Below are 12,799 nucleotides of genomic sequence, written 5' to 3' on the forward strand. Positions count from 1 at the left end.
CCCACACTGGGTCAAGAGCTTACTTAAGAAAAAAAAAAAAGAAAAAAGAAAACAAAAAATTCACTCCTCTTTAGAAGAAGACAGATTTCCCAGGAATAAGCTTCAAGGTTTGCCAAAACTTGTATTGGAGCAATTAAATGTCTGAAAGCATCTTACAGTTACTTCCATCTTAAAGCATCTGAGTAAGTTATGGTCACAACATTCAAAATTTCAAACTTTAAACTGCACTCTATCACTGTTAGACTCAGAACTACATTGTTTTCCTGCAATTGTGGTTTATTGTAATCTTAATCCATATTCTCAAAGACCATTCAACATATTTATACTATTCCAGTAATTACCATGCTACCCAGAAAAACCAATGAACACTTTATTAAGAATTAAATGAGGGAATGGAATGTGATACGGTACAAGACACCCCAGATGGATAGAACAGCACTATTCACACACAAAGTTAAATCTCACTTCAAAAAAAACAAAATCACAAGACAAAAGAAAAGCAATTCCATCATTATAAAGTAAGATATTTCATGCAAACACTCCAAAAAAATCCTCCCAACCACCCCCTAAGCCACCCCCAAACTGCCAACAAACAAAAAGCTATCTGAAAATATTGCCATGCTAACATATTAACCACAATGTAATCATTCATAGGAAAACACAGTAATTAAGCAATGGATTAGATGAAACAACACAGGCTGCAGTATATAAACTCAGAGACCTTGATGACTTTATGTGATAAGCAATTCCAGATTCACTTATAGGGGGAGTGGTATGGGCTCAATGTTGAGAGATATGTAAATATAAACTCCATTAACTCATCTCATTATCTTCTAATTATAAAATCTGGAAGCTTCCAGAATCTGAAAAATTATATAAAATTTGGCAGACTCCACTTGTGTTCCAAGAAATTAGGATCATAATTGCAATTATTAGAGAGCTGTATAAAAGCACTTTCAAGGTCAAAAATTGACCTCTTAAATAATGCTCACAATTTACATTATAGAAACAACTCCAGATATGCATTTACTCTGATTAACTCTTACTTAGGACAAGAAACATGATTTTCTAGCACTTTATGTACAAGTTACTGTAAAGAGCCAGATAATTTAGAGATGGAATAAAATATAAAACAAAAGTGAACTGGTACATAGAGCGAAGGGGAACATTCTCACTTACAGAGACTTAAGTCAGTATAAACCTGCCTTTTGCCTCCTGAGGCAGCTAGAGTCAACAAATAGACTGCCAAGCTATATATAATTCATGTTTCTGTGCCAAGAAGCGTTAAGCCTATTTCATGGAAAAGATAAGTTTTCCATCAGAAAACAGGAATGGCATTTTATGGGACAGCATTCCCCTCTAGAGCTGCCCAACAAACCTGTCACCATGTGTGCACAAAGCGTATTTCCAAGTGACTGTGAATGTCACAGTGAGGCTACCCAGGACCAGGAAGCACCGTGTCACAGCACCTGCCCATGCAGGTGACCTGGAGAGAACTGGGACACCTACATTTATTTCATGGTTCTGGGTTCAGCCTACTTATGGTGTACAGATTGGCTATAACAGTGAGGCCAAGGAAGAAGAACAAGAAAAAAATACTTAGGACAAAAAAAAATGACCCACTCCCATTTGCTTTTTTTTCCCCTTTAGATTTAGGGTAATTAGAACAGATTGGAAAATTATTCAGGATTACCCTTCCTACCTCTGAAATGTAACTTCCTATTTACACTCCACGAAAAGAATACATAGTTGCTCAGTGGCAGGATTTAGCCTCTAAAACAAAGAAGCACTCGCTCTAATTTTCACAAAATGAAATGAGAAAATTTTCCCATGTGAAACCCAGAAAAGAAGTGTCTTTAATAATCAGGAGGTTCATAGAGCTCTTTGGAATGTGTCTTATACATACAAAGTTATCACAAATTAAATCCCCAGAGTATTCATGAAATAAGTTCTTCAATGGGAAAGATTCCTAATGAGAGATAAATGCTTCCATCAGCAAATTAAATCTGATAAATCAATCTTTCCCAACTGACAAAGTCTTTGTTAACAGCTTAACACAGACTCTGGAATCAAATGTAAAGTTCACTCAATCATGATGATGCAAGATGAAGTACAGATGTGCAGTGCATATGAAAAAAATGTGTAAACCGCTGCAGTTCTAAAACAGATTTATATTACAAAGCAATGTAAATAAATATTGGGCTAGTACAAAAGCTCTTATTTACAGTTTTACAAATGAAATTGTATTCAGTGTAAATGCTGTGTTTTCAAGAACACAGTACTGTATTAGTAAAATGAGTTCTGTTGAGGGGATTACAATTTCTGTTAGAATCAATGCATAACATACAAAAGATTCAAGTTAACTTTGTTTATAATTTAGTACAGACAAACCCAGTTTAACCTGGAATGGCATCTGTTAAAGTGCTGAAAAACAGGAAATATTTAGAAAACACTGTACATTATTAAAGCTTTATCAAGTCAGAATGTTAAACTTCTTTCACATTTTTTATCCTTTCGCCACAGGCTTGTGGACAAGATGATATTTCTCAGCAAAGGAGTAAAATTTAAGAGGCCACCAGCTGCTTAGATGATTTTAGGTTCAGTGGATTTAGCTTCCTAAAACGACTATTTATCCATCAACCATACCTTCAGGCCTCATAATCTGGTAAGTAATTAAATATTCAGGATAAGCCTGGAAGAGAAAGATTAATTTAAATATTGGTAAACAAATTTTTTTGAAAGGTGATTTTACCATAAGTATTCCTAATCTTTAGAGAAGAGGTTCTAAGTTAGTGTGTGGATCTGAATCATCTAAGGACATTTTCTTAAAAACATCCTTACCTTGATTTCAATCCCACTTAGGTTCCGAATAAGCAGGTCAGGTCTAGGATGAATCCTAAGCATGTGTTTGTTTTTAGTAACTGAGGTGATCCTGCTACATATCCGCAGTTCAGAATACTGCTCTAGAGATGCTTTTGACTGGATCTGTGTCACTAACAGCAAGAAGGAATTGTACGCTTCTTTGCTACAGACAGGTTAACTACTAAATACAGGATTCTGATTAATTATATTTTACAGAAGGTTAAAAAAAAGAAAAAGATCCACCAGAATTGGCAAAATCTGAATAAAGTCTGTAAGATAATAGTCTATCAATGGTATTTTCCCAATGTTGATAATTTTAAAAGAGAATGTCCTTGTTTTTGGGAAATACACACTGAAGCATTTAAGGTTACACAGCAAACCTACAACTTCCTCTCCAGCAGTTCAGGAAAAAAATCTGTATTTGCACATACGCGGGAGAATGAGAAAATGTTAACGTTGGGAAAATCTGGGTAAAGGGTATACGGGAATTCTCTATTATTTTTGCTACTTTTCCATAAATCTAAAATTATTTCCAAATAAAAGTTAAAAAAAACCCCAACCCAGTTTTTAAGGCAATATGCCTTGTCAATTTAAGAGACTAGTAAGAAGTATGGCTCTAAATCATTTCTGAAGATGAACAAATAAAACTGAATTACCTGTTCTCCTCTGTAAATAACATATTCAGCTAATGCTAGACCATTTACGCTGGGTCGACCAGTGACTGAGTGATGTCCTGGAGGAGAATGTGCCATTTTCATTGCGCTGAACTGCAGGAAAGACTTTCCCAAGGTTACCCGGCAAAAGAGCAGCTGCCTGTAACAGGAAAAGGAAAAGATCTCCATGACAACAAGGAAGTACAGGGCAGTTTCATTTCTGTACGCTACCTAAGTTTTTTAATGTACTCAGACATAAACAGAGTTGGTTTTGGCATTTCATCCTTAAAAAGAACTTTGTAAGAATGTCTTCTACTACTCTCATTAATGAATTTGCCACTTTAATTCTTATGTTAACTATATAAACTGAAAATGTAACAACCTTATAGAGATGGAGGCTCTGCTATCTTGTTGTACCCAGAGCAAAAGCACAAACCACAGCCCAAGTGGGAAGGAGGATTTAAGGGACTCCCATGAAGTAACTTGCAAAGTTGGAATTTATCTAAGACTTAAATATTTAACTAAGTCTAATTGATTCCACCTTCAAAATGTATTTGAAATTCATGCTCTTAATTCTATGGCTACTGTTAAGTTCAAATCACCAAAATTTTTACTTGGACTGGGAACAGGGGCGCCTGGGTGGCTCAGTCGTTAAGCATCTGCCTTCGGCTCAGGTCATGATCCCGGGGTCCTGGGATCGAGCCCTGCATCGGGCTCCCTGCTCTGCGGGAAGCCTGCTTCTCCCTCTCCCACTCCCCCTGCTTGTGTTCCCTCTCTCGCTGTGTCTCTGTCAAATAAATAAATAAAATCTTTAAAAAAACAAAAAACAAAAAAAACAAACTTGGACTGGGAACAATGGCTTCTGAACTTCTCTTCCTATTTCTCCTCTAATTCCTAGCTAAACTATTTTCCATCCAAGCAACCAGTTATTTAGAAAAAAACAACCCAACACATAAAACATTAATCAAATTACATCACTTTTCTGCTTAAAACTTTGTAGAGGCTACTCAGTGTACTTGAAGAAAATCCAAATTCCTTACAATGGCTCCAGATTCTCAAATCTTGCTTCGTGTTCATTGTGCACCAGGAACATTAATTTTCTTTCTTCACACAGGCCAACTTTCTTAACCCCATGGCCATCATACACACTGTTTCCTCTACCACAAAAAATGGTGTCTATTCTGCCACTCTTCAACTGGCTAACACTCATTTTTTTAGGTTTCAGCTAAAATGTTAGTTCTTCAAATAGTGTTCCCTTACCAGAAGTTTAAGTAGATTCTCTCCCAATCCCCTCAGGCATATGACTGACCTTCCTTATTTCCAATGAACTTCTTTTTTTTAATTACTTCATGGTTTCTCTTGTTTTTCAGAGGAGAAAAGATTTTGGTGAACCAGCTGATTCTGTTCTCCAAAGAAGAGAGGCTATCTATACTTTTTGTTCTAAATATGCCTGCTGGAAACCTTAGCATTTCTAATAGATTTCTATTACAGTTAAAATCAGCCCTATGATAATCCAAATACAAAAGTCTTAAGTTAATAAACTTATTTGCAGAGAACCAACCATTCCGTTTAAAAGACAGTTTACAAGAGGTACTAAAACACTGCTTATTATAATCAGAATTATTTAACTATAAGTCAAATAGGTTAAATGCTCAGAACTTTTACCTCCAGATAGTAAGACAGCAGAGTTCAATTTATAGAATCTCAAGAAATTATACGCCTTTTAACCTGTCCAATTAATTTATGATCTAAAACAGAAGTGGATGGGAGTTCATGCCCAGAAGGGCTGACTTTAGGCACCTACACAAGTCTAAATTTAAGGGGAAACCAACAAGGGTAATATGAAAACAGACCTTGTTTTCCTCCAGGACTACAGTTCTTTACCTTGGCAACCTTTCAAAAATCAGCTGGGAAGACTTCAAAAATTCCTAATGCCCAGATCAATTCTAACAGAATCTCTTGGCGCGGGGGCGGGGAGAGACATCGGCATCAGTAGTTTGTAAAGCTCCCCAGGTGATTCCAGTGTGTCATCAAGGCTGAGAACTACTGCTCTCGGGCTTTCTTCTACATCAGTGATCAGAAAACATCAGCATCACCTGGGAACTTGGTAGAAATTCAAGTTCTTGCGCCTCATCTCAGACCTACTAAATCAGCAACTGAGTAGGTAGCGCTTAGGAATCTCTGTTTTAGCAAGCCCTCTAAATGATTCTCATGTTTGCTAATGTTTGATGAAGATTGTTCTAGATTTTTATAAGCAGTGTCCTAACTACAGAATAAATCTCAACAATTAATTTTACTCAATTTTTCAAATGGCAAAAGATAATTTATACTTACCTATGAGGAGTTTATTAATAGGGGCAAGTTATCTGAATGATTTTAACAACTGAGTTATTAGACCAGGGTAACTAAAAGTGGAGAAAGAAAGTGCGAAGTAGTTATTTGATAATAACGTGCTTTTTAAAAGGGATTGGTATGTTTCACTGTAGCTTTTCAAGTAGTAATATCATAAATAGAGGATTAGGATCCTATCTCAGTGGAAGAGAGACTCTCTCACTCCCTCATGCATTTCTATGAAATAATTAGGCTTGGCAAGTAATGCCATTTTAGCATTTGAATAATATATATATGAATACTATATATATATATGAATACTATATATACATACATATATATATATAATTTTTAAATAGGAGGGGCGGGGGGGATGCCTGGGTGGCTTGGTTGGTTAAGCGTCTGCCTTTGGCTCGGAGTCCTGGGATCGAGCCCCACACAGGGCTCCCTGATAGGCCGCAGGTCTGCTTCTCTCTCTCCCTATGTGATCTCTCTCGCTCTCACTCTCTCTCAAATTAAAAAAACAAAACAAAACAACCAACAAAAAACCAAAAAAAAACCCCATAAACTTTAAATAGGGGGGATGGGAGGGGCAGAGGGAGAGGGAGAAAATCTTATGCAGCTACACACCCAGCAATGGAGCCTGACATGCGGCTTGATCTCACAACCCTGAGATCATGACTTGAGCCAAAATCAAGAGTCAGACGCTTAACTGAGCCATCCACGCGCCCCTTGAATACTATATTTTTAAAAAATCTACAGTCCTATAATATTTAAGGGACACAATAAAATCTCTCAAGTCCAAAGGTATTTTCTACTCCATATTCTTTAAAACACTAGGTGTTCCAATGATTAAATTAAATAGGTCAAGTTCTCAGAACTATGCTTGTCCTATACAGATCATTTAATAAATACTAGCTATTATTACAACTGGTGAGAGGGCCAAAAGCAACCTGAAACATGCCTGGCTTGGATACCTAAAGTTGTCGAAGATGATGCCCTTCTCCCCAAATTTCTCAAATATGAAACCAGTTCTTATCAAATTCTTATCAAAATAAATGAGAATTTAAGAAATAAGACTGAGGATCATAGGGGAAGAGAGGAAAAAAAGAAACAAGATGAAACCAGACAAGGAGACAAACCATAAGAGACTCTTAATCACAGGAAATAAACTGAGGGTTGCTGGTGGGGAGCGGGGCTGGAGGGATGGGGTAACTGGGTGGTGGACACTGGGGAGGGTATGTGTTGTAATGAGCACTGGGTATAAGACTGATGAATCACAGACCTGTACCCCTGAAACAAGTAATACATCATATGTTAACCGAATTTAAAGAAAAAAAAATGAGAACAAGTAATCTCTTACCTGTGGCAAACGTAACAAGATCTGTCTTTATGAACTGGACACCCAGTACCTCCTCCAATTCCATAGACATACTGATTGCTTTTGGAAGAGTTTTCAGCAAAATAAATCCCAGCTCCAAACATGCCACCTATGTAGGCGTGCCTTTCATCAAAGCCTTTATGGATAATTGCATTCACAAAGGGAGATCCTAAAATACATGTAGATGGGTAACAATTTAAAATTATCTTAGAAGAAAAATAAAATGAAATCCTCTTTGGAGTTAAATTCTTAAACATACATACATGAACACCACAATAAAGAATATAAAAAAACAAGGATAACAAGTTAACTGTCAGCTAGTTTATGCTTTTAGAATAAATAACTACTTTAGAAGAATTGCTAACATCGATTGATGTTTCTAATAAGGTGGTGGATGAGTTGTCAAAAAAAAAAAAAAAGACACACATAGATTCAACTAGAAAAAAGATTACTTGAAATACCAATGCTAAAGTTATCAAATTCCAGACCCCAAATCCATACAAATCCAGAACCAAGAGTTTTACAATTCACCTCATACAGCAAGGCTGAATGCAATTACGTCTTACACTGACACTCATATCTGTGTACATTTTCTAGGTATCAAAAGTGGCCAAAGTGGTCTTTGTTTTTTTTTTAGATTTTATTTATTTATTTGACAGAGAGAGAGCGTGAGCACAAACAGGGGGAGCTCCAAAGAGAGAGGGAGAAGCAGGCTCCCTGCTGAGCAGGGAGCCCAATGTGGGACTTGATCCCAGGACCCTGGGACAATGACCTGAGCCAAAGGGAGAGATTAACCAACTGAGCCACCCAGGCATCCCCAAAGTGGTCTTCTCATGTTCATTTTTTTTTTTTAAAGATTTATTTATTTGACAGGGAGAGAGAGAGCAAGCGAGCACGAGCATGCATGCATGTGTATGTGTGTGGGGGGGGGTGCGGGAGGGGCAGGGTAAAGAGAGAGAGTGTTAAGCAGACTCTGCGTGGAGCCCTACCTGGGGCTCGATCTCACGACCCTGAGATCATGACCTGAGCCAAACACCAGAGTTGGATGCTTAACTGACTGTGCCACCGAGGCGCCCCTGTTCATTCTCTTCTTTATACCTCTTCTCTCCCATCCTTCCACTTCTCTGCCTTTCATCCTGTTACACCAGACTCTATCTGCATATGTGGTGTGTTCCTTCATTCTCTGCATACTGACTACTTTCTCCCCCTTCCTTGCATGTGTGCCAAGGAGAGCTTAGCCAAAGGGAAGGAGGTAGCCATGGGAACCAGGCCGGAGAGTAGGGTGAGGGGTGGGCGTTGGGAAAAGCCAATATAACAGTTAACTGATTCATCAAGATTAGGTCCCCGTTCATAAAGGGACAGGAAAATATGTTGAATTCCACTTTACAGATACACTGAAGAATAGAATCACTTATTTGAATTAATTTGGAAAAACCAAAATCATTTATACTATAAAATAGAAAAATCATTCATTATAATCATCAAGTCAGTACATAAATAAATACTCTGTGCCAAATCATTATCGTAATGATTTTTAGGGTTTCAGAATGAGAAATGCTATTTAGATATTATGCACCAATTCAGTCCGCTATAGCCATTCTTCCAGGGGATTGTGAAATTTAAATGCTGTGTTTTATAGAACTTTATAGGTCTCTAAAAAATTTTCTGCAATTAAGGCCAAATGAAAAAACAGATGGGAGCTACTATGTGCTTGAAGACTTGATAAACACTATATTACTATCTATATTCATCTTTGCTATAAATTTGAAAGACCAGGGGTGCCTGGGTGGCTCAGTAAGTTGGACGTCTGACCTTTCATCTCAGCTCAGGTGTTGGTCTCAGGGTTGTGGGTTCAGGCCCCAAATTGGGCTCCACGCTGCTTAGAGAAAAAAAAAAAGAAAGACCAATCAACATCTGTTAGTTTGCAACATAAAAAAAACCCAAGAAATTTCAAGAATAAAGGTGCTCTCAATTCTACAGAAGTTCTCAGAAAATTCCCTAAGTTCAATGACAATGGCTTTTTTTTATATTTTATTTATTTTTTTTAAGTAATTTCCATCCCTAAAATGGGGCTTGAACTCAGGAAACCAAGATTAAGAGTGGCATGCTCTATCGACTGAGCTAGCCAGGCACCCCTAACTGACAATGGCTCTTTTAACACAATGAAGTTAAATGTAGTTTTGACACTTAGAATCAAAGGCAGAATAGGATGTGTACGGTCTTCTGAGGCGATTTTCACACCTTATTTCATTTTATTTTTATTTTTTTGAGAGAGAGAATGAGAGAGAGCAAGCGAGCTTGTGTGAGGTGGGTGGACGGGAGGGAGAGGGAAAGAGAGAATCTTAAGCAGACTCCACACTCAGCGCAGACAGAGCCCAACTCGGGGCTCGACCTCCTGAGATCATGACCTGAGCCGAAATCAAGAGTCAGATGCTTAACTGACTGAGCCACCCAGGTGCCCCTCAGACCTTATTTTAATTTTAATTCAATCAACTAGTTAAAAGTAAAATACACCATTTCTCAAGAGTGATCATAATATGCAGCATAGATATAAAGAGAATAGGAAAATATGAATAGTTAACATTTCCATTTCTATATTTTGTCCTTATGGCAATCCTATTTATAAATCCATTATAAAATATACAAACTCAAAAGAGATTGGAAATACAAATATAAATGTAATATTTACAGAAATAATGTTTATTTTTAAAAAATGGCATGAGAAAAATAGACTCATTATTTCCTATGTGACAAAAAAAACTAATGTAGAAGAGGATGGTGGTAGGGTAGGGGAAGAAGAATCTTTTTTTTTTTTTTTTAAGTAAGGTTTGAACTCACAACCCTGAGATGAAGAGTTGCATGTTCTCCCTACTGAGCCAGCCAGGCATCTCGGGGAAGAGGACTCTTACCATGAAATAGCATTCTTTCATTTGCATGGTTGTGGTTTTCTTCAGAAACTTCTTTTCTCCTGTGAGTGTATCTTTCCCATAGTTTCTTGTTACAAACTTTCTGAATCTATAAAAAAGAAATCGGAAAAATCAAAATCTTTAGGTCATACTTACCTACTTGTTCATCTCAACCAAAATGGGCCACATAGCCAGTAGAGAGGCAAAAGTTTTTTCTGAAATGTAAACTGTTTTATTTTAGTCAACTAAAAATACTTGGTCTCAAACATAAAGACAGAAATATAGCTACATTTTGGAAATCAAAAACTTATATAGCCTTATGTGAACATCAAGAATACTGTCAATTGACTAAAATACTTCCATTCTAATTTAGAATTATTACTAAAACATCTTCCGATCAGGTAGGTTGAGTTCTGTATATAAGTATTAAAAAGAGACAGTCTCTTTCACCTCTCCCTACCTTATCTGGCTCAAAGTATCATCTTTATCTGTTATTAATTAAAAATATTTGGAATAGCCACACCAAATACCATTTTATTTATTTATTTATTTTAAAGATTTTATTTGACAGAGAGAGACACAGCGAGAGACGGAACACAAGCAGGGGGAGTGGGAGAGGGAGAAGCAGGCTTCCTGTGGAGCAGGGAGCCCGATGCAGGGCTCCATCCCAGGACCCTGGGATCATGACCTGAGCTGAAGGCAGATGCTTAACGACTGAGCCACCCAGGTTCTCCAAACACCATTTTTTTTTTTTGAAGATTTTATTTATTTATTTATTTGAGAGAGAGAGAGAGAGAGAGAGAGAGAGAGAGAGAAACAGTATGAGAGGGGAGAGGGTTAGAGGGAGAAGCAGACTCCCCGCCAAGCCGGGACCCGATGTGGGACTCGATCCCAGGACTCCGGGATCATGACCTGAGCCGAAGGCAGTCGCCCAACCAACTGAGCCACCCAGGCACCCTCAAACACCATTTTTAAAATACGTACACAGACACAGAGACACACCCTCTACTCTTCCCTATCCCTCCAATTCCTAAAATTTTTGTATGGAGAAGAGTTAAAGATGGATGGATGCTGGTCTCATTTGGAGTATTTCTAGGATCAAAATTCACAATCCTAGAGCTATTTCTTGGCTATGTTTAAAGGTGTTACACCCCCTGCTGGTCCTAGAGCACATCTGGCAGGTGGTGGTTTTAGTCTTGGCTCAAAAACACTCAAAATAGGGGCACCTGGGTGGCTCAGTCGTTAAGCGTCTGCCTTCGGCTCAGGTCATGATCCCAGAGTCCTGGGATCGAGCCCCGCATTGGGCTCCTTGCTCTGCGGGAAGCCTGCTTTTCCCTCCCCCACTCCCCCTGCTCGTGTTCCCTCTCTCACTGTGTCTCTCTCTGTCAAATAAATAAATAAAAATCTTAAAAAAAAAAAAAACAACACTTAAAATACTGCCACAGATGTAATCAACGAACACAACTGACAGAGATCTCATTCATGTTAAAAAAAAAAAAAAAAACAAAAATCATTGAAAAATTCATTAAATATTGCATTAAAATATCTTTACAGAGGAAGAAAACAGCATATCTTTGCTTGACTTTAACTATTTTGAAAATCAAAAACATATTCTCTCTCCTGCCCTTACCCTTAATAAATCTCTACACATTTTGTTACTGCTTGCAGATAATGCAGCCTTGACTGAAATTTGCCTGTAATAGGCATAATTATTTGTTTTATTAAAAATTACTATATATGTTCATGAATGGAAATCTCAAGACGTTATTCTTGTCATACTATGATATAAACTAATAAAAAGGAAATTCCAGAAGTAGGATTCCTTTACCTGAATAATGCGTGCTTTTGTTTCAAATCATTTAATAGTATGAACATAGCAATCTCAATAAATAGTTTTAGTATTCACTAACTCTAAAATATGATATCTAATATTATACTCATAATAGTTTATTATTCTGAAACAGTAATATAAAACAGATGAAAGATTTGATACTATTCATTTTTGAGTTTAAAATTTAGGTATTATAAAGACACTTGCTACATTTTAATTGTCTTATTTTAGAATTAAAATATATCAACATAGTTAACAAAAATATTTATGCATCTCAAGTAGAGTATGCATTTTTGCTTGCTGTAGTTCAAGAAAAACATAGCAAAGCTGGAAAAGGCCCTGAGAAGAATACCTGAGAAAGTCCTGTCAAGAAAAAGACAGGACTCTCATTTGAATGACTTAAAACATTTTTTAAAGACTGTTTTTGGAAAAGATGAAGATATAGAGGGAGTACTATTAAAATTATAGAAAAGTGATATGTATGGGGACTCACAGAAACCTGGAGTAAAAAAAAAAAAGAAACCTGGAGTAGTCACAAGACAAATAAAAGGAAGCATGGTATAAATATAAAGATGGAGGCCTTTCCTGAGCCACAAAAAAAATTCAGCTTTGTTATAACAGAGTACCTTAACAGTAGTTTATATATTTAAAGTCCTAAACCTACAGGATTTATCATTATTCCAAGATAAAGCATATCCTCTAAACTTGAGTATGTTCAGCAGGGGCTTAATTATTCATTACAAAAACAGCACCAAAAAGAAAACAGTATTAAAAAAAAAAAGAAAACAGTATAGGATTTTGAAAATCTTAACCTTCCAAGGATATAATCTTTCCC

General features: G+C 36.9%; 1 protein-coding gene across 2 annotated transcripts in view; it reads right to left on the minus strand.

The window, feature by feature from the left end:
* Positions 1-356: 356 nt before the first annotated feature.
* Positions 357-12,799, minus strand: part of TNKS2 (tankyrase 2) — a 66,976-nt gene continuing 54,533 nt past the window's right edge. Inside the window, exons 24-27 of one of the 2 annotated variants that reach the window (XM_036092763.2) lie at positions 10,137-10,242; positions 7,210-7,396; positions 3,519-3,675; positions 357-2,692 (exon numbers count right to left, since the gene is read on the minus strand). In XM_036092763.2, coding sequence (XP_035948656.2) covers positions 2,630-2,692; positions 3,519-3,675; positions 7,210-7,396; positions 10,137-10,242 — 513 coding nt within the window. In that variant the 3' untranslated portion in view covers positions 357-2,629. Of the gene's footprint in view, positions 2,693-3,518; positions 3,676-7,209; positions 7,397-10,136; positions 10,243-12,799 lie in introns of those variants that run through there. The other variant, XR_013449677.1, reaches the window with a different exon arrangement.

The sequence above is a fragment of the Halichoerus grypus genome, chromosome 7 (assembly GCF_964656455.1).
Source record: "Halichoerus grypus chromosome 7, mHalGry1.hap1.1, whole genome shotgun sequence".
NCBI lineage: Eukaryota > Metazoa > Chordata > Mammalia > Carnivora > Phocidae > Halichoerus > Halichoerus grypus.